A 22,214-nucleotide genomic window follows, 5' to 3' on the forward strand; every position below is an offset into this window, starting at 1 on the left:
TGGCTTGTGCTCTCAGCCTGCAAAATAGTTTCTCTGCTCTAATCCAGGCTTGCATCTGAAGTGTGAGGAAAAAAAGATATCTGTAGTAAGCAGGAAAAGAGCCAAGAGCCTGGACTGAGATTAGGAGTGGCATTAAATTTAGCTAGAGATGATGAGAGAGGAAAGGAGGGGGCCAGGTGGGGGAAGATGTTGCTCCCCTTTCTCCTTTTGCTATCAGTGGGTATTCTTGCTGGTTATAGGAACAGCAAGGGGCTGAAGAGAGGCAAGGAGGTGTCAGAGCAGCAGGCAAATGCTCCTTTAAAGATAAAAGACAAATATTGCCGTCAGTTAATCGGTGTGGGTAGCGAGTAACTTTCTGCTTGATGTTTATTCCCAGTTGGTCTCCCGCAAATGAGACTGACAGGTCTGCTAATGAGCTGGGGAGCTCCTTGTTTTCACTGCCATCTCCTGAAATGCAGCTCTGTGCCTTGCAGCAATGGACAGCAATGGCTTTGAAAGGGAAAGATCTTGCTGAGTCTTTCTGGTATAAAACTTTAAGATGGCAGCTCATCTCGTACTCAGAACCAGGGTTTCTAAAGCACTTCCTTTGGAAGTGTGGCCAAAACTCTGCGTTTTACGGACGGCATAAGACTGAGGGAGTAGAGAGAGGGAGATCACTTGTCAAAAGGCAGAGTGAGGAAAAGAGCCCATCTCTCCTTTGATTATGTTCCCACTAGTCTGTGCTGCTCCCAGGATTTCGGGAGGATTGGTCCATCCGCAAATGGATTACAGATTATTAATACAGCCCATCAAAGAGCAACAACAAAAATACCCCCACCCAGGGAAGCAATCCTTGCTCCATTACGGACACGCTTTATTATCTGCGCATTGAGAAAAATTTCTCCCTCATTTCATTCCTGAAATTCTACTCGCTACGTGGCCACAACTGGACTGCTGAGCTTCTGACTAGGGTCAAGACCATGTCTCTTTGGTAACGCAAGGTCAGGCCAGTACAGGCACTTCTGTGAGCTGCAGCTCCAAATTGACAGTTAAGCAAAATATTCCATTTTCTTTGCCAGCTGGAGCAAGCCCTTGTTTTCAGCTCATTTGCTGTTCAGCAGACCATGGATTTTTCTAGGAACATCAGCAGATGCTGGTCACGAGGGGCTGCATGATAGAAAGTGGGAGAATGCTTGGGGACTAAAGAACATTCTTATTCTCCACCTCCCTGGGGAATGTTGCTCCCTGGTACAGCAGATACAATCCTTTTTAGTCCATGACCCACTGAAAAAGTACAAGTTTTAGCTGCCGTTCCCACAGGAACCATGCAAGAATGTTGGGTTGTTTTTTTTTCCCCCAAGTTGTGAGACGCAGGGATAAATATGCAAGTGCTTTTTAAAATAAGAGCTATATGAGGGTTTGCTAATTCTTTTCATATGGGCCACCAAGGAGCCAATATGTGGTAAATCACATTCAGCTGTGTGCGCTCCCCCTCCCCTGCCTGTGGCCTGGATTTGGACTGGTGCCCTGGAGATGAAATGCTGATGCTTATGCCTTGAGCCATCAGACACGATCAGATGTTAGGTCCTTCTTCTTTCCCTGCCTTCCCCACCTCCGTGCAGAGCTCCCAGTTGACGACAGGAGAAGCTAATGAGAGCAGTTTGTTCCAATGCTGAATAATATGCGCTTAATCTGTGAATAAATAAGAGATTTCGCGAGAGGCGAGATTCATTTTGGGTAGTCAGACAGCTGCAGTTCTAGCATGAACGGTTGTTCTCTGCGTAGCGCCTCTTAGCATGAGTATAGATATGTTGTAGTAGGTTGTACTTGTGTCATCTTGGGGACTTGCTTCACAGCCTGCTGCGCCAGGGCTAACTTTCCTCTTAAGTGTGGCAAATGTAGCAGAGAGAACTATTCAGAAATATAACGTTTAATGTCAACAATGCTGAATAGAGGGGAGGAGAGAAACGCTAAGAATAATCCACAGAAGTGAGAAAGTATTTATTTTTGAGCTAAAACTTGCCCTTGGGAATGTAGCCATATGTTGTGCATTATACAGCAGCCCCGCTTTAAACATTTCAGCAATTAAGATTGAAAAGAGCAAAGCGAGACTGAGGTGATTTAACAAGTGCGTTGTGTTGTGCAAATGATCTGATCCTTTCTGTTCTCCGTAGTCTCTAGTTGACCATTGTAGGTCTTAGGCAACATTCATTCTCTTCTGACAGCTGTTTAGAGCCTGCTTTTTCATGTGACGTTTATTGCATGCAGAGATCTCAGGATATGCATCCCTGTTTGCTTAGAAAAGCGCAGCTCCCTACAAATGATATCCAGGTCCTGGTCACTGCTGCTAAGAGGATGAAGACAAAGCAAAGTCAGTTCTGTCCCCTGCCTTCCCTTCCTATTCCCCATTACACCATATGGATTCCCTCAAAGTGTAATGTGTTCCATTGCTTTTAGACACTGTGCAGAAACCAAAGCCAGGAATGTTTTTCCGTCCAAATATAGTCAGGATGACAGTTCTCGCCTGTAGTCCAAACCAAATATCTGCACTTGAGAACCTGAGACCTCTAAAATTCATCAGAACTCCAAAGTCACAGCAGCAGTTCTCTGCGCTCGTATAAAAGCAGTTGTTTCAGGGGCTCAGGCTGCCCGATAAAGCATGGAGAATATTTTCAGCTCTTGGAAAAGGCAGAAATAAAACTTTAGAGTTCTGACTAACTTCTTGCTCTTGGTACAGGGTAACACTGGCTTCCAGAAGGGAGTCTGGGAAGTTGTCTGAAGCATCTGAAAGAGGCTTAAATTCTGACAAGTGCTGTAGATTTGAAGCCACTGATGGCTGCATTTGAGAGTCCTTTAAGCACAAGTATCTCTTGGGAAAGCCATGACATTCTTAACCTAGGGCAGGGAACACGGATGAAATGTCAACAGATGTGCACTCTGGTCCTAATAATCCTTAAAATACCTACAGAAGGGAGCTGTGCTTGAAATTTAACAACCACAGTATTAATGAACTAAGTATAAACCTGAAATTTTGCTTTTTACCAGCAGAGGCACTGAGGATTCTGGCCAGAGCTTGTGCACCAAAGAATCCAGCTGCACAGTGAGTTTATCAGAAGCACCGTTAGCGTGCACAGCATTAAGTTCATGTGTCTCCCTTAGCTCCACAAGTTGCATCTGTAAGTTCTGAATACCTCAGCATAAGAGCTTTCCTCATCTGACTCTCATTGCTGTAATAATTGAGGTTTGTCTTGGCCTTACTGCTGAGCTGGTTTCTGAGCAAATACTTGGCTTAAATTGTAAAAGTTTTGAAAGCATTCTGCAGCCAGCGGTTTGTTAAAGTTGGATGCACAGGCACTGAATTTCTGTGTGGATGGGCACAGTGCATTCCCAGCATATTGGGGGAAAACTACGTGCTTTCCAAGAAACCCTGCTCTCTCTCACTTCTGACCCACCAAGGTATAACCTGCTTGCTGCCCTGGCAGGGAAGCAGGATCCTAAATGTCACAGAGGTCACAAATCATCTCTGCAGCTAAAGATTGCCATTCACCCACCACATGTGGCGCAAGAAGATAAATGGCTGACATACAGTATGCTCTCTTTCCCCGTTCAGAATACTTCAGTAACTCATGGAAAAAGCCTTGGCTGTGCTAACCTTCAGTAGCTGCATGAATAAGTATTCGGAAACAATGAGGTCCTCAAGAGTGCGCTTTTACTAAAGCTCTAGATAGTAACTTGGGGGGGGGGGGGAGGTCTGAGCTGAGATGTATTTTACAAAAATTTGTAGTTTCTTTACATTGGGACAAAGGAAGTTCTTAGTTCCCTCAGGCTATGTGGTTGTGTGAGTTCTCAATCTATGCCTTAAAACTCAGGTTCATGTAGTCATCTTCAGAAACAGTAAGGCACTAACGGGGTGCTTGGAAGATTTCAGGTTCCTGCTCCGCAAGACTCCGTGCTTGACCTCCGGCAAGTCTTTTCTCCTGCACGGTGCGGTCTTAACCTGTCAGGTGCAGGTAATAACACTGCCCTGCCTTTGAGACCGATGTGAGATTAAATGCTCCGAGCGACTTGCGAGGTGCTCGGATGCTCTGGCAAGGGGGGAGGGCATATGTAACAGTGCATAAGTTAAAATCTTTTTCAAACACTGCTGACTCTTACTAGCTGTATGAAAGGCAGATGCGCTTAATGCTGTTACGCAGTTCCACGACTGAGACTCAGTGTTCTTCCAGAACTGTGTTTGCTAGCAGTATTTTTCTTTCGAGCCAGTACTGCTTTACTGGAGAAGAGCTCTTGGCTGAAGTTTTTGAGCCTCATTCCAAGGCAGGTTTTTACTTCAAGACTCCCTTCTCCATCAGTCTTTCTGCAGATGTGTTCTCATCTACTGACTGACAGAAACTTGTTCAGGGGGCTTGAGACATTGATAAGTTTAGGAATGGGTTGTTACCAGTTTCTCACTTCGTCCTGTGGTCTGCAGCTTAAACCACAGACGGAGGTGCATTGCCACCACTCTTTGGAGCTCCCAGCGAAGCACTTTTTCAGAGTGCTCACACAGGAGGATGTTTCATTCTGCCAGCTGTGCTGCTGGAGAAGAGGTGTAACTGTCCCTAGAAAGTTGTAGCTTAGAGCTGAGATGAGCCAATATCTCAGACTGCTGCCGCTGACCACTTTGGTCCACAGGAGTTAGAGCCCTGTAGCCTTGCTTTCTGCTCTTTCTCTTCCTTCTAGTTCCAGCTTTCCTTTGTAATTCTATCCATAACTTCCTTCCATGTTATTCCTTATCTTGTCCTTCTCCTGGGATCTGAACAACTGCTGCACTTTGTCCACTCTCTGCAGAAAGCGTGTTTTTTCTCCGGGGGGCAGCTTGGTGAAAATTGAAAAAGAAAATTGTCATGAAATTATACACAGATTCACTGGTCATATTTATTCTGAGTTGTTTAAAAGCTCCAGGCCAGCTTTAGTCTGAAAATATATGAAACTTATAAAATGTTGCAAGCTTGATTATGAACTAGAGAAAAAAACCTCAAGTGAAACCATTTTTCATTATTAAAAGTGCAAGAAGTTTCTGAAACCTTTCAAATGCTTCAGATATTCCCTAGGAATGTTTTATACTGGCTGGCAACAGAACTACCCCCTCCCTGCCATGTGCTTATGAAACTAGGAGATTGCACGGTTCCTCTCCCTCTGGTCAGAACTTTTAGCTCAGGACACCCCAGCCCCGGAGCGCTGAGTATCCAGCGCTCGGTAACCAGACAGAAAGGTGCAGCTATTTCTGGAAACCTGAGAATTTCTGAGCATGCTTTTTAAAAAGTCCTGAATTGATGTAATGTCTGCAGCCTGGAGCTGCCTTAAAGAACCTGACAGCTGAAGACAAGCTGACCACTTCTCCAAGTCCGTCTTTCTGATGTGCTCAAGCTGAGGTACCCAAAATCAGTATGACTGAAAATACTTGTCTTTCTCAGCATGATAACCCCTTACCGGGTCACTCCCAAGTACACAAGAAATTTGCAGGTCGCTTGCCAAGTTTCATGGGAGAGGGGGTTGATACTTACTTTTATCTGAGTTTGTAAACTCCCTGACCAGAATTGCCTAAGCAGAGAAGCCCTGCCTGCTCCCTCACAGCATCTCGTTTTTCATTCTGCTCCTCAGGACAGCCCCTGACAAATGACAGCTCTTCTAGCGTTAAGCATCCCTAATGAAACATTCCAAGGGCATGATGCTGCCTTCTGGATTCCTTTTTCTGCCCCTTCCCCCAATTTTTTCCTTACATAAAGCTGACAACTGCAGATTTGTCCTCTGTCGATTATACAGTCAGTTAAGGAAAAGAGTTCGTGTCCATCCCAGCTTGTTTCACTTTGCTGCTTTTCCTCCGCCAGCCCAACTTTCAGCTGCAGTAATACGATACCGCTTGGCAGAGGCTAAGAGAATCTTTGGCACATTGGAAAGAGGCTTAATGTAAAGTCTACATTTTTTTTTCTTTTTATTTTTTTCAGAGCTTTTTGAAACTCTAGTGGTTCTGCACAACTTTGGCAGTAACTGCAGGGCTACTCGCAAATGCTCCAAATGCAACTGTGAGCAAAAGGATTACCAATGCATTCTGTGAAGAGAATGTCTTAATATCTGTCGCATCTCCCTCTAAAAAGTATTAAAGGACGACATGGATCGAGTAGAACAACTTTCTGCAGACAGAAGGAAGAGCTTCCCCTCGGTTGACAAGAAAAAGAGCAATGGCTGTAGAACCATTGTGGGATTTTTATGCATATTCCCTGTGGTGGCTGTGCTGGCTGTTGTGGGAGATCCAGCTGGAGCTGCAGCTCAGAAGAGTCAGGTAGGGGAAAGGATCTAGTTCTCAAATACTTGAACGGGGAGCGGGGACATCAAATAGATGTGCATGTGTATTCTTTTCAGAAGACGGATGAATTCAGGAAGGAATCTATACAATGTGTAAATAGCCGTTAAGGCAACAAGGTCTGTTTATGGCTGTTTGAGTCCCTTTTTGCAGAGGATCCTAAAAGGTAATTATGCATCCAAGGAGAATCAGATTATTCAAGACGTGTATGCAGCTTGCAGACAACCAAACAGTGAACGCACAAAAGATTTGGGTTGTTTTCCCTCAGAGCTTTGGCTGTTCTTCTGAGTACCTCTGCTTTCCCAGCCTAGTATGATGTGGCATGCATATATTCTGATTTCCGTAGCAGCTGAGCTTTCCTAGGAACTCCAGAGGCAGGGCTGATGGTGTGTAAGATCTAAACTGGCAGTTAACGGTGGACCTACAGAAACTATTAGCTGCTATTAACTCTCTTTCAGGACCATCCGTTAGCAAGATATGTTGGGACAAGCTGGTCGGGGGAACGGTAGCAAGGCTCTGGGACTGTCAGAAGCTGATTTTAATTTTTGCTTTTAGCTTAATTTTCGCTTTTTAGTTTATATAAAAGAAAAACATCTTCTCTAAGTGCTTGCATCCTCTCCTGCTGTTTGTGTTTATGAAGATCCAGGCAATAGCACCCCTTGTTTGCATCACATGCTCAGGGCTCTTATTAATTGATGCTAAGCCACAGAGTTATGTTACTGTTTAGTTTATGGAAGGGGAACTGCATGACCAGGAGAGAGAGAGGGGAATGAATTATGTTCATTACAACTCAGTGAAGTAAATTAATGGAGGGCTGGCTGCACAGGGTGAATAATGTAGAGCAGGGATGTTGACCAGTCTCTGCCTTTATGTATGTTGGTGTCTATTGCCGTTGTTGAGAGTTGAAGCACTTGTCCTTCTGGTACCTCCCAAGCTTTTTGAATGTTTGAGACCTTAACCCACAGTCAAACGGGTTTCCTCCTGGGAGCAGCTGACCTCCAATTCCGAGTACTCCCATAGTCCTTGTTGTTCGGCATCCAGACAGATCCTTTGGTCCAAATTATACTGTGAAATATTTAGCCAGCTCCCTCCATTTCTGACAGAATCCTAAATCTGAGGAACCACATATGTGTGGTACCCCACCCTTCCCAATTCATTTTGTAACACATTCTTAATTAAAGGCATCCTGTTGCACCAGCGGTGGGTAGAACAACGTCTGGAGTGGAACAGAGACTGAGCAGAACGTTTGAGCGAGAGAACTCGACCCTCTGCACCTTTCTCGATCTAGTGACTGGGTCAGATACAGGTTTCGGTGATCACTGTTGGGCCCGAGTCACCCTTACTTTGGTTTGTATTTTGAGGATAAGTTCACTAGGGACACAGATTTTTTTTTTTCTTCCCCCTTGCTTGTTCAGCACTCATGGCCTTAGGGTTTTAAGCTCAATGGCTGTAGAAAAGACAATATTTTTTCTCCCTTGGGGCTGCAGGAGTTTTCCTTGTAGAAGGAGAAGCCGGCAGGCTGTTTCTGACTGTCTAATTTTCCTCTGCTGATAGCCAGGGGGCTTTAAGAAGAGCCTCAGGATTTCACCCTATGCTGGTGTAATTTAATAGCCCAGTGGCAGAGGAGGCAGAATGGGCAGTGTCCGTCACTGAGCCTGCTCAGTCCGTCACCCTCCAGCTTAGTGTGTTATCGTGAAGTGGAAATGGCACCGGCTGGGCTGTGAATGATAGAGGCTAGAAAGCAAATGCACTGTGTGTTCTGCTGGCTTTGCTAAGGAGCAGGAGCATCTATCACACGGATAGACAGCTACTGAAGAGTGTTAATACCTTACCTCATCCCCCCATAAGTTATCAGGTCTCCTGAGTCAGAGCCTGTAGACTGAGAATTCACAGTATCAGCAATCCTGGGCTATTCCTGACTGCTGCCAGAATGAATCAGCCCCAATACTGGCAAGGGATCGTAGAGAAAACAACAAAGGCAGAAGGGATTTGCCTAATTCTACCCTACTTGAAAGAACTGCAAAAAAAGGGAAAATATCTTATTATCCTGTAATTATGAGCTAATCTGCTCCAGGCTTCTCTTCTAGCTCCAGCAGATCATTGACAGACAGGCTAGCTGATCCTCCACCTTGTCTGTGCTGCTCAAAAGGATGCAAAATTTTCCTTTCGTATCAAGGGAAAATGGCATTCTCAGAGTAGAATCAGAGGTAAAAGCCACTGGAGGTGAAGGGAGAGGGACAGCAGCCCGTGTCCTCGCATCACACGTGCCTTGGTGAAGAAGGGGCTAGGCCTTGAGCTGAGCGAACCAAAACGTACAGGTTCCTCAGCCAGATCCCCTAACAGAGCAAACAAAGTGACAAAGGTTAAAAGGGAAAAGTAATCCTGTGTGTTCTTTCAGGAGCAAGCTGGCATCTGCAGGCTCCCAGAAATGTGATCAAATACCCTGCCAAAAGCTTGCAGCTTAGAAGGCAAGCTATGAGTTAGCATCCCTCTGTCTCATAGGTGATGTTCTATGGCCCTTGCGTTCTTTACATTCAAAGACTCTGCTGATTTCAAGTTGTAAGTCAGACCCACAGCTGAGCTGGAAGAAAGACTAAAAGACTGTCCTTCTAGGAAAGAGAGATACTGGGGTTAGAACAAGATAGAAGCTAGTATGGCTCAAAGAGCAAAAGAGACTGGTTTCCTGTTAGGATGGCGTCCCTCAGCCTTTTACCATCATGGCTAGCTGTAGTCATGGAGGGATGCTGGTGATTTGGGCAGTACCTGGCAGCTGTTGCTCTGAGCTTGTCTTTTCCTGCCATTTGCTTGCTGTGAGAGCAGGGCGATGCTATTTTGACTCTCGGAGCCTCAGCTCTTCCATGAGTAAAAGGATGACAGCTCCTGCTTTCTGTAGAATGTGCCGTGAGGCTGAACAAACTCGTACTGGTGCAGCTTTCGTAACGTCGCCAGTATAGATATCGCTTCCTAAGTGTCTTGGTGCCTCTGGAGCAAAGATGACACAGAGATATTCAGTGTCTTAGTCCTGAAAAGGGGAGGCAGAGCGGGCGGCCTTCCAGAGAACCGTGTTGGGTCCCATTCTTTTACCTCCGCTACTCAGGACTAAAAGGCTTTTATAGTTTGAGTCAGACCTGTCACCAAATTTGATGTCTTTTACTGTATGATGGCTTTAAATGCACTCCAGGGTTTCCAGGGCTCCTATTTACTTTGAAGGCATTTCAGATCCGCAGTGCAGCTTTATAAAGAGCTCTCTGCACAAAGGGTTGCCTGTTTTACTCATTTGTCCAGTATTTCGTTTATTCTGTGGTTAGGCTAGAGAGCAATCGCGAAGTGAAAAGGAAACGAAAACTTTCCAGGAAGAGCTGCAGACTCGCTGCGGCCAGAGCCTGCTGGGGCCTCGTTTCTGCTCCATCTGTGCTATGCTCCAAGAGGAGAGCGGAGCGGCTGCAGTGCCCTGTGCTGGAACTGTGCAGCAGCTCCAGGGAGCCTACAGCACCGATCCTCTGCGATCCCGTGCTGAGGGGTGCTGCTCCCTCCCTTTCCTTGCACGTCTGATCTAAGACATGCCCCAGGAACTCCTCGCAGTAGAGCCCCTCTTTTGCTCCGTCTTGGTTTTGTTCAGCACACTTGGCATAGGCACGCTTTGCAAAGCACTGACCAGCTGATGCACTGGTCTTGTCTCCTGGACACCCATAAGGGAGTACCAGTTGTGCTCCCCAGCCTCCAAACACCCCATACCTGGTAGTTTTTCTTTTACACTGTTCAACCTTGCAGTCTCTCCCATCTCTTTCAACCTCCTGTTTTGTCTTTTAAGGAAGATGCCACATCGCCTGGTCCACATGGAGTGAGTGCCTCTGCTTTGCACAGTCCAGCTTTCCCACCTCGGCCTCCAGCACGGAGAAAACGATACACGATCACACCAGGGCACTTGAAATGGGACCACTTCAACTTGACGTACAAGTACGGACTTGCATTAGCCCTAAGAGTTAGCATTTTCTAAGTGACAGAGGGGGTCTGAGCTTTTCCTGCCATGGGTATAGGCACTAACCATACGACCTTTGCTAATCTATTTGCTGGTGAATAGATAGCTGCTGAAGCTACTCAAAAGTAGGAAGTATTTCTACAAATGCTACACCTCTCACCTCAGCTGTGGATCATGGGAAGCATCGTCACTGCATTAGAAGCTAGTAGCACACACGGCTGCATGCTGAGGCTACTTATAATAAAACTAACTGTTCAGGGGCAGATTCAGGCTTCCCAGAACTAGGGACTTCCCTCAGAAGGTAGTGAATTGAATATCAACTCTTTCATGCTGGTATTTTTCAAAGAGCTCCATATGAACCTAAATCATCACTGAGGGAAATTGCTGTTGAAAGGTTCTGTAATTTCAGAAGGACAGAGCTCTGTTAGTGCCGAGTGCTTTTGGGAATCTCTTTCTCCCTGTTGTCTTCGGGAAGGGATGCTAACTCTTAGATTACTAACAAATAAACAATACAAAGCCCTTGGCAATTCTAGGGCGAGTGAACGTTAACCCTGTTTTCAGACATTTCTGCCAGGGAAAGTGGTTGTCCAGATGACTGATTTCCAGCTGTGTTTACCGCTGCGCAGAACCAGCAGCATTTCAGCAGCAGCATACAGCCGTAGCGTGGTCTGGTTTTGATATGACAGAGCTATGTAAATGTGCAGTGCTAGTACTACTATCAACAAGCAGGCTGTTTAGAGCCAAAGTTGATGGAGTCCTACGGATTTTCACACTGAACTGTTTCTCTTTGCTGTCTGGCTCTACTGCTACTGCTGGTCTACGGCCATGTCAACCCTGTTGTGTGTTTAGCCTTGGAGCAGCTCTCTTCCTTACTTTAGCAGTGGCTGAACAGGCCCTGAAACTGTCCGGTGTGATGGGCTGTGGTGGCAGAATCCTGAAAAGATGCTTTTTCTCTCTGGGAAAATATTAATGGCGTTGTTGAACGTTTTTCAGGAGAAGTAGCATGAGTTCACACAGAACAAGGTTCAGGGAATCCCCTTAGAAACAGTTTCATAAGATGAGCACTGCCAGGTGGAATCAGGCTGCCATGGTAAACCTCAGAGTACCAGGAGTCCTGGAGGTTTGACTGAAGAAAGGCCTGGTGTTCACCCCTGGCTGAGAGTCTGCACCTTCCTGGAGACCCAGGAGCCAAATCAGGTTTTTTTTCAATGTCTTACGTGATTGCAAAGGTCCTTTTAATGTGGCTGCTAACTCCAGCCGCTCCTGACCTTAAAGTACAGAGCAAGCCCCAAACCTGCCCTCTCAAGAGAGCTGCAATCACTAACTGTTAAACTGCGGTGGCTTGAAGGGCAGGTCGCGTTGGATTTCAGAAAACACTTGAAAGTGGCCTCTGGCAGCAGCAATGCGTGAGGCAGCTTTTTCTTGGCGTTGGGCTGAGGACATCGTTACGGAGCTGGGGGGCTCTCTCGCACTCCAGCTCTGGAGAGCTGACCGGGCTGACTGTACCGGGTGGGAGAGTGTTCTGTCACCAGCAAACAGCAAGGGAAACCATTTTGGGCTATTTTTGCAGGGGGTTTGCCTGAGGCAGTGGAGGTAAGGAGTGAGGAGGGCGAGTGGGATGGGCAGGGGGACAGCAGCAGTTGCGTCTGCCCGAGGGCTCTGCGCTAACCCCTTTCTCCTCCGCAGAAGCAGGAGGGGGAGTATCTCACAGTCACCAAATGCAGGTAGGGAAGGTAATTTGCAAGGTGTGGCTGATGCTGCAGTTCCCTCTCTTCTCTAGGTAGCTGTTACACCCTCAGTTACGCAGAAGTCTCCTTGTGACTGTTGCTGGCCTTATTTGCTCGACGTGCGGTGGCGGTTGTCGCGCTGTCCAGGGGGTGATGCTGCAGGGCTGGTCAGTACGTGTAGACTTGCCAGTGGACAGCAGGGGTTAGTTCTGCCTGTAAGCCCAGACAAAGAATGAGTGCATGGCTTGAGCCCGACTCCTTCACACTGAGCAGAGAACACGTATCTCCCTTTACGCTCATCGCAAACAGGCTAAGCCTCGTGACAGTCTTAATTGTCCAGGTTTACACTCATCAACAGCCTGGCTTGATATGAAACCTTCTGCTCCCTTTAGGATGTGCTGGCACGAAGGGAGAACATAAACAGCCATAGCTAAAATACAACCAGAGGGGATAGCAGAACATACACAACTTTTCCCAATTGCTACACCTCAGGCAATTTCCTGAATGCAGATCTTCTTTTGGGACAAGGTAAGTTTCTAGGAGCCATCTATACATTTCCATGGTTCTGCCATCCTGCACCAGCAGTTTTCTTACAGTTCAGCTGCATCTATGCCTGTGGCCTAAGCAAAAACCTCTCTCGAGTCTCTCGCCCAAGTAATGAGATTTTTTTCAAAGGAAATAACTTGTTCTGCTATCAAACCTTTGATATCCTTTGGAACCCTCTTTGAAAAGTTCTGCCTGAGAGTATTCTAATTCAGTGTGTGCACATGCGCTGTAGCCAGAGCGTTAGGACTAGGAGTTACCTAGTCTGCTGCTGAAATGCGGTTGTTTCCTCTTCTAGCAACAGACTGGGAGACATTAGGACAAAAATGGTTTTCCAAGAGAACCTTGTCTAAAATGATGTGCTTGAGGAGGGACAAAAGCTGTAGTCCGGAACATGTGATTGTAAAGAATATCAGTAATACATTAGTCCCTGTAGGGGTTTTATTAAATATTCTTAATATCCAGTTCAAGCTACTCCTGTTTTGAGCCGATTAGACTGAACAGAAAGGCTTGATTGTCTGATGCAGCCTTGAAGCCTTCAGCTGATGTCTGAGAAGGGAACAGCATTTTCCTGAAGTTGTTCTGTGTCCCTACAGAATCCTGTCCTTCCCGAGAAACCTCATAAACGCCAGGGACACGCGCAAGGGACTAGCGGCTGCGTTCCGAATGTGGAGTGAAGTTTCACCATTCAGCTTCAGAGAAGTGCCACGCCACGTAGCTAGCGACTTGAAAATAGGTGAGACCGCACGGGCTCCTGTGCTGACAGGGCACTGGTGTGTACCTTAACCCCACAAGGGACTTGTAGAGTTTCAGTGTGTAAACCGGGAGTTTGGAGGCAGGAGATAGTCCTCCTTTGCTGCGTGGACTCGGCAGGGCCTCTCGGACAAGGACTGGGGTATCGTTTGCCTTTAGTCAGGTAGAGAAACTACTTTTAGTTGCTCTAAGGAGATGTTAATGTCATAATTAACACTTTCTGTGAATCTTGCAGTCAGGAAGCTTTAGGTATTTGACAAGAACTCTCAAGATCTGCCACTGGGACAGGATTATCTCCGTTCCACGGATGGGGAAACTGAATCTTGAAAGGTGAAATGACATATCCAAGGTCACACAGAGCCAAAGAGCAGGCGACGGATTCCAGCTTGTTTATGGTTTTAGTCTCCCTTCTGGTGACCCTGTTGAAGCACCACCTCTTCTCTCTCCTCCCCTTCCTTCTGCCCCTGCATCACTATGTAGTAACTTCCTGAGTTGCTCAGGCCTAGAAAAATGTTAGTGCTGAGGCATTATCTGCTCAGTCTCAACTCCAGATGTAAATTTTTCCTGGGATTGATGGTCTATGTGAAATAATTATTTCCTGCGCAGATGGCAGCAATATTGAGATAACCGGCACATTTACCATTGTTTCGCAACACGCTCTTCGCTCTCGTGTTGCATGACGCTCCTTGCAAGCACATGATGCGCCTTCCCAGGGCCTGCCCTGCTGCCACGTGTGAGCTCCAGGTGGCCCAGTTCCAGTGGACGCAGGGGACACTGTGATGCTGTCGTGACGCTAGCAAAAAGACGGCAAGCAGCTATGACTCTAAGGCTATCCGTTTATTTACGTTTAAAATGGAACAGTGACATCCTGGGGTTATCATCTCACTGTCCAACTTCTCTCCAAAAAAAAAAAAAACCAGCTTCCATGTGATGTTGCAAAAAGAGCCGCGCATTCCTTTCTGAAAAGTAGGCGCATTTGTGTCCGTTGGAAACAGCTCTAAATCCAGGGTCACCACAGGGCTGCCTATTAGTCTGCATCACATAGCCATCATTCCTGACAACTGATTTGCATTTATTTTTGCCTTTTGTGGCTCTGTAGGTTGGAAAACGTGGGATACCACCAGAGAGTTTTTTCTTTTTTTTTTTTTTTTTTAGTAAACTCCGAGTTTGCAGATGTCCGTCCTGGATGGGCTTACCCTGCTAGACACGCTAAATCTGCTGCTTTCTTCACAGGCTTCTACTCCATCAATCACACAGACTGTCTGGAGTCTCTCATTCACCACTGCTTTGACGGAACAACAGGGGAACTTGCCCATGCCTTCTTCCCGCCCAACGGGGAAATCCATTTTGATGACCATGAATACTGGATATTGGGCAATACACGGTTCAGCTGGAAAAAAGGTAACACACGTCACAGATAATTAATGCCTGTAGGATTTAGATTATAATCCTAGTTCTGGGGTTTACCTAGTATGGGAAAGAGACAACAGAAATGGCGGTGATTTGGTGTAGTTTTGGAAGTTGTTGGTCCTGCTGTCGTGTGACCGACCTGCTCTGAGGGCCCACGTTTGGTGGCAGTGCCGTTTCTTTCTGAATAGCTCAGTGGACTTACTCGAGAGTTCGGACATGTACTCAATAGTTACACCTGGTTACGCCCAGGCAGGTGCGTCTCTGAGATGGGCCGTGTTATAGTGCTTCAACTTGCTGGCATGGCTGTTTACATTTTAGTTTCCTGGGTCTGTAGTTGTTTTGGGGTTTGTGGGCACCTAAAAATGTCTGTGTTACTTATAGCTTGGTGGGTTTTATTTCTTGATTTTTTTCTTAAGCAATGTCAAAACTAACTTTAAATTAAAAGCAGATGGTCCCTTACTAACTAGCACGTTTGGTTCATGTTGTAAGACCAACTCAGTACTTTTTTTGAAAGTAAGATATTTTGCTTTTCACCAAATAAAGAGAGAGGAGGGGAGATTTTAGGTGACCTAGGGGGACTTCTGTCCTCCACGGCAACAGATAAGATCTAGGGACAAATACCTAAAGAGATGATTTTTAAAGCAAGAATGTCAGTGTGTATTAATTTATTGTGCAAGGTATCACGATAGTTGTCAGTAGTAACACCTCTCGTGAGTCAGCCTTCAGTTAAAATCCCTCTCTGCTGGAAGCAGACTTCAAGATGCTACCGAGAAACTTGAGTTTGACTTCTAGGCTATGGGGGACGCAGAGGTCCGTGGGAGGCTCGCTCAGACTGGAATATTCCAGCCAGCAATCTCATTCCCCAACAGCCATTTCCAGTTACAGCTCTGGGCTGTGGGAACAGGTAGCAGAAAGCGGACAAGAGTAAGCATCGCACGGGGCACTTGCGTTCATTTCAAACGTTGCTCTTTCAGAGCACTCTGTCCTGCTGTTAGAAATTAGAAGCGTGTGGAAATAATTAATTGGCTTGTCTGTTTGCACCCAAGCAGCTACAGAGAAGACGAAACCAGGGCAATCTTTGATAAGACCATACTGTCCTAGTGCTAAAATCTTCCCTCTGGTTTTACACCACACAATGCCAGCTGTTTCTCCGCTTCTCTTCCAGGAGTTTGGCTTACAGATCTGGTACACGTAGCCGCTCATGAGATAGGACATGCCCTGGGGCTCATGCACTCCCTGAACCCCAACGCCCTCATGCACATCAACGCCACTTTGACTGGGAAAAAGACCATCTCTCAAGATGAAGTCTGGGGGATTCACAGACTTTACGGTAAGGAAGGCATAAAGAACATTTACCTAAAGAACGTTTGCCTAAAGTGTCAGTTGGATCTGGTGGAGCTCTCTGTAAACCAAACAAGCGGTGGCAAGATTCTCTCGAGCTCCAACATATTCACCTGCTGCTTTTCAAACATTACCTAGCATAGGACTTAGAAACAGCGACTCTCTTGCCTCACGGATGCTGTCGCATGGAAGTAGCTCAATATCTCGCCCACTGCTCCTGTAACAACGGCACCCTGCTCTGTTGCTTGTACTCCTGGTTTAGGTTCCTTCCTGTCTCAGCTCTACCATTTACACTGAAATGTCGGTTTGTTTCTCAGAAGGAAGAGTCTACCTCAATCCCTCTAATCCCTCATCTCCTTCCGTTTCAGGATGTAAAGACAGATTATTTATGTGCCCGTCATGGGCACAGAAAGGTTTCTGCGAGAAGCGCAAGAAGTTGATGAAAAAGCACTGTCCATCCACCTGTGACTTCTGCTACGGTATCTATCTAACTTCTCTCCTGGGATTCTTGCTGGGTTGGCACAGAGGGAGGAGGTAAAAGCTGAGCAGTGTTGGCTGCAGGGCTAGGCAGGATCCGAATTCCGCACTAGAGAGCCGTGGATGCCAGTGACTCACCCCATCCAGCTCCACTGAGCAGCATAGCAGAGATGGCCTCTTATACATTTGAGCCAAGATCAAGGCTTGGAAACAGGAAGCAGCTCTTATGTTTAAACATTTGTGGACTAGAACATTAAACCGTCCCATTCTTCTCTAGCTTAGCTGGACCCACGGTAGGGAGTTTCTGCTCCGTGTGCCTCAGGCTGCTTCCCTTTGGACCCCGCTGAGGAAGTGAAATGCTGATGTGTTAAATTTGGAGACGAGAGATGCAGTGCAGTTCCTGATGCAGGGGTGGGACATAAACAAGACAAATGACACCTCAAGCACAGCTGGACTTGAGCTGCTCTGCAGAAAAAGAGATAAAGCATGTTAATCACCTTAATCTAGTCTCAGTTTTATGAATCCAGATAAGGGACTAATGCAGGATCAGGCCAAGGTACTGCAGCTGTGGAACTAAGCTTCAGATAAATCTCTCTGACCTTAAGAAGATGCACTGTATAACCAGTACCTCTTTCTCCAGTACAGAGGTATTTTTTTAGGCCAGATTAATGCAAAGATGCAGTCAGATAATTACAAAGCCACGTATTCTAAGGGACTGTTTGTATACGTATGTGTACTCTTCCATATAGATATGAAATGGGCAAGGTGATTTTTGTCTCTCTCTTTCAGTTTACATTCCCGAAAATTGTTATCTTTGCATATGAATAATGTTACATGTCCATCCGAGAACTGCTCAGTAGGAGGCGTTCTTAAATTAATGCTTTTAAGGTTCCTTAGGTGATGATAACATAATTCTGTGTCAGTGTTTTGGAATGACTGCAGCTTGACAATGAGATATGCTAACTTTTGCCATTTCTTTCTCTCATCTCTGGTGCATAGAATTCCCATTTCCAACAGTGCCCCCTACTCTGCCCCCACCAAGGACAAAAACCAAGACTGTTTCTGAAGGCAGGAACGTCACCTTCCGCTGTGGACAGAAGATAATTCATAAAAAAGGCAAAGTTTAGTAAGTGTTCTATCATTTATTCCAGTCCTTTAGGAGAACTTTGCAGCTTACGTACCAAAGAGGCTGAGGACAAAGCAGCAGAAGTAAGAAGGCGGTGCGGGGCCCGCCACTGCCTGGGTTGGCAGCCAGAGCAGGAGGGGTGGCTGGCAGCTGCGAGGAGGGGGGTGCAAACATCGTTTGTAGCATTGCAAAGCATTTAGTCTGAAAGCAGAGCTATTGGAAATGAGCAAGCAGAGTTGAAAAAGGACAAAATCCAATTCACAGATGTGGCACAAAGGTAATTCTTACCACCCAATTCCCTGGCCTGTATTCTGCAAAAAAATAGAGTCTTAAATTTACCTTTTCAATTAATAGCTTGTTAGCTCTTACTGATGTACAAGCAGGTTATTTCTGGATGTATCTAAACTTGAGAGGGAGATGCCCAAGTCCACGGGTTAGTTTAGACTGAGGACCCAAATTCCCATCAACTTTCAGTAAGATTCAAGCTCCTAAATTACTCGGGACAGGGCCCGGTTATGACTGCCATCGCCTCCCTGGAATACACGGTAAAACTTCACTGCGCTTTGTTAAAGTCCCATCCGTGCTGCACACTTACTCAAGCACAACTCGGTAGGAGAAAGAAGAACCACTAACACATATTGCACTGTACTGGACATTTTGTAGCTTAATTTCTATTATTTTTCTTATGACAGCTGGTATAAAGATAAGGAGCTTCTGGAATACTCCTATCCAGGTTACTTATCCTTAAATGAAGATCACATGAGCATCATTGCAAATGCAATTAATGAAGGAACTTACACTTGCATAGTAAAGAAAAAAGAAAGAATCTTGACTACTTACTCCTGGAGAATCAGGCTGAAGCACTGACGAGGGCCCTGGAATGAGCACGTCAATTACTGCTAGTTCGGTTTCAAAGTCAAAATGTTTCTTTGGCATTTCATATTTAATCTCCAGTAGTGCAACTGAACTTCTAAATCAGCTGCTTCCATACCTTGGGCAAAAGAGACTCTGAGACTTGATTACTGGAACATAAAACTTGTCCAAATTAGTTTTAATGATAAAGAATTTATCAAGTGTGTACTGTACAGAGAATTAAAATTTTTTTTTTAAAAAAGTAAAGTGTCAGATTTCACAGTTAAACTATGTGGATCGCTGCGGACTGCTGAAAAACAAGAACACGGCTCTTCATCAAACAAACGGCTGGAGAGAGCGGTGGCTCAGCTGTGTTGCGCTGGAGGCAGAGGTGGTGTGGAAGCAAAATGACCAGTTGTGCTCTGTAAGTGTTTTGCTGTCGTTTTTTTAGATCCTGGTGCATAGCACTAGAAGAACTTATAAAAAAGTGTAAGACCCAATATTACTTTTTCTTTTACGTGTCAGAAGGAGGATGTAGGGTCACAACAAACCCTAATTACTCCATTCCACATTTCTAAACGTTCAGTTGAAGTATCCACAGCACACCTTCCCCCCCCAACCACTTTCCTGTGGTTTGTATTTATTATTTGTGTGATCTTATCCCAACAGATGATTTACCTCCATCAGCAGCTCCTCGTAACTTGTCCTTTAGGTGTCTGATCAATAAGCCTCTCGAAGCCTTCAACAGAGATGAGGGAATTTCCATCGCCATCCTGCCCCAGCGCCCAAGCGATGAGGTGGATGTGCCACATCCAAGAGGAGAGCAGCATGAGTATTGGTAGGCAGAGCCTAGGGCACTCCCGTGTCTACAGCGGCGGAGCGTTCATTTGCACGGTTAGGAATCCCTGACAGTCATGACATTTAGCAAGATCCTTACCCAGTATTAAGCATCCTACATTGCCCTTTGCTTAGGTTCATCCGTTCTTAGTTGTCCTCTTAACCTCTTGAAGCAAGCTTCTTCCTACTTAAAAGCACCAACAAAACTGCAAAGCATCTCACGCACCGCGGCATAGGCCGGCAGTCTAGGAAGACCTCTGTATTAGAGCAGAAGGGCTCTAGCAGCAAAATTCTCCTCTGTTCTAGGGCGGCAAAAGCGCAAGGGGAAAGAAACTAGTAATTACTGTTTGTCTGGTGCAATCGCAACGACTGTAATTTTACTGGCAGACATTTAGCATGAACTCTGCACGTCTTCGTTTAACAGACCAGAGCTGCGCCATACGGATCCGAGCACCTCTTCTCAAGGCAGCTCTGTCTTTGGGATTTGGAGGCGAGAAACGAGAACACGGAGCCGATCACCGTCGTCTTCAGTAACTATCGCAAGGGGATGCCGACACTTCAGCTGCAAGGAGGCTTAATCTTTGGGTAGAGCCAAAGTCCTTCATCTCACTTACCGCTACAGCATAACATTTGTCTTTTAAACCTATCGTTTATGATTACCGCGTTTCATACAACTACGCTGAATACCGTTTATTGACATTGCAGTAACCCCCCGCTCTCTGTAGCGCTCTCCCACTGTCTGATGCTGCTGGCAGGCAGCGTCCACGCTGGAGCTTGGGGAAAAGTGGTGGCAGAGGCAGGGTAAGCACTGATCACCAAGGATCTGCTTTGCCACGGCTACCCTGCGAGAAGTTAGCCACCTTCAGAAACTGGATGTTGACCTGAAGGCCAGTGGAAAAAAAAACCAATGAAACAAGTTGCAAGCTTAAGACACCAGGCCAGGTACGCCACTGACACGGACGGCATGGCACAGCACGCCAGTCCGCAGATCCGCTCTGCCTGCAGTTCCGAGGCTATCTGGTCACCCAACAGCACCGTCAGGAAACGAAACACTTCATTTTCTGCAAAGAACCCAAGAAAAAAATTAAGCTCTCCCCCTCCTGTGTGCACAGGCACACTGCACGACACACCTTCCATTTGCTGAAATGCAGATTTGGTGATATCCTCAAGGTAAGCAACAAAACTTACTTTCTCTTAGATTACAATTAGAATTTATAAAAATAAACCAACAACAAAATAAGCACCTAAGCTACAACACTCCTGTGATTCCACCACACACTCAGGCATTGGAACTTCCGTTTTGTTTCAAATCATCTATTTCCGCACATTTTCCACACTGGCATCAGTTGTTCAAAAAGACCTAAGTTCAAGCTACTTGGATACTACGATCCTGTTCCTGGTGAGAGAGACAGCTTTTTTTTCCCTCTCCTTACTTGCCTTGGCAAAGTTTATGTATGGTTAAAAGCAAACACCTCCCAGTCATTGTCAGAACTCCAGCTTTGGTAGCCCGTGTTGAGAAGAACGTCTTGTAACTGTACATGAAGCACCGGTCTGTAAAGTGAAACGACAGTAGCTGGCAGAGCGCAGTTCGCGTTTCAGTGTTGTTATGCCCTTTCACTTCTCGCACATTTATTTTGCATGAATAAATAAGCTTAGGATTCAGTTTTACCAGCACAGTTAGCTGAGAGCACAGCATAGTATAAAACTTAAAAATGCATCTTTGCATGGACAGTTAAGCTCAGGATCATAAAAGGCAAGCACTGCGCAAAAACAGCCGACCGAGACAAAACAAAAGCGGAGATGCAGTAACCGAACAATGTTGCACTGCCCAGGGAGAGCTGATATTTCCCTTCTACAAAAAGCCCTGGAGTTACACGTCTCTCTCATAACCACATTAAATTTCCATTGCAATCCAGTATTAGGTTTTCTTTATTTTACTAAAATTACCCCAGCTTAGATGAATAACCCTTTTTGTCAGGAACATGGATCTTCCAGCGATGCCCACGCTGGCTGCAACAATGCCAAGGAAGGAAATAATTCCCGGAGCGCAAGGTGCACAGCACAGCTTGAAATACAAAATATGCAGTCGTGTTCTAATCCTTTGGAGCTTAGCACAGGCCAGGGCAAAAATGACTCCCTTCCTGTACTCTGTGGGATGCAGCCAAACCGAATCTGCTTTACGATGGGTTATCGACCTCCACCGCCGAGGAATCTTGCTCAAACCCTGCACGCTCCAGTTACAGGACTAGTAACAGAACTGTTTCTCCTCCAGTACTAGGCAATCAGTCAGGCCTACAGAGAAAATAGTTCTGCATTCCTCCACAGAAAAACAAACCAAACCAAACCACAAACCCTACTGTTTTCAAAATTTACCGCAATGCTAGTACATCCCAATGCCAGTTCCAAGGCCTTTACCCAGAAAAACTCTTAAAATGCACTGAAATTGATGGAATGTTTATAATTTAAGTTAATCCTTTTACTGGACTGGTGCCCAGTTCTGACTGCGTGAATACCCCAGCATTTTCCAAATCTTCCTGTTCCCAGAAAAGAATGATAGCATTATAAATTAGAGACTCGGAAGGCTGTGATATTCCAATGATTCCTCTGCTCTTTCATCTTATGAGAAAGGACGGGAATACAGCGTTACACAATCAGTAAAGCTAAGCTCTTCTTTTTTTAGGGAAAAAGGCCATATTTAAAAGAACGTTCTATAGAAAATAAAGTTTCAAGTCTCCATATTAAATCTGTTTGATTTATAAAACAATAGAGTACTTCTTTTGTACCAGTGCCATTGTAAATACATGTATACACCACATCAAACAGCGGTCAGCTCAGTAGTGCACCCAC

At 45.7% G+C, this 22,214-nt stretch overlaps 1 protein-coding gene across 8 annotated transcripts in view; it reads left to right on the forward strand.

Moving 5' to 3' along the window:
* The window catches only part of LOC104008948 (MIB E3 ubiquitin protein ligase 2), a 79,660-nt gene that overhangs the window by 53,947 nt on the left and 3,499 nt on the right, over nucleotides 1-22,214 (forward strand). Inside the window, exons 1-10 of one of the 8 annotated variants that reach the window (XM_087755189.1) lie at nucleotides 5,776-6,301; nucleotides 10,134-10,279; nucleotides 13,168-13,307; nucleotides 14,558-14,725; nucleotides 15,900-16,064; nucleotides 16,444-16,554; nucleotides 17,552-17,678; nucleotides 18,371-18,954; nucleotides 19,200-19,368; nucleotides 19,674-20,537. In XM_087755189.1, the coding sequence (XP_087611315.1) occupies nucleotides 6,131-6,301; nucleotides 10,134-10,279; nucleotides 13,168-13,307; nucleotides 14,558-14,725; nucleotides 15,900-16,064; nucleotides 16,444-16,554; nucleotides 17,552-17,678; nucleotides 18,371-18,545 (1,203 nt within the window). In that variant the 5' untranslated portion in view covers nucleotides 5,776-6,130 and the 3' untranslated portion in view covers nucleotides 18,546-18,954; nucleotides 19,200-19,368; nucleotides 19,674-20,537. Of the gene's footprint in view, nucleotides 1-5,775; nucleotides 6,302-10,133; nucleotides 10,280-13,167; nucleotides 13,308-14,557; nucleotides 14,726-15,899; nucleotides 16,065-16,443; nucleotides 16,555-17,551; nucleotides 17,679-18,370; nucleotides 18,955-19,199; nucleotides 20,538-22,214 lie in introns of those variants that run through there. The other 7 variants (XM_087755191.1, XM_087755188.1, XM_087755193.1 and 4 more) reach the window with 7 other exon arrangements.

Source organism: Nipponia nippon, unplaced genomic scaffold, assembly GCF_047370975.1.
Source record: "Nipponia nippon isolate SJK-2023a ecotype South Korea unplaced genomic scaffold, ASM4737097v1 scaffold_19, whole genome shotgun sequence".
Lineage (NCBI taxonomy): Eukaryota > Metazoa > Chordata > Aves > Pelecaniformes > Threskiornithidae > Nipponia > Nipponia nippon.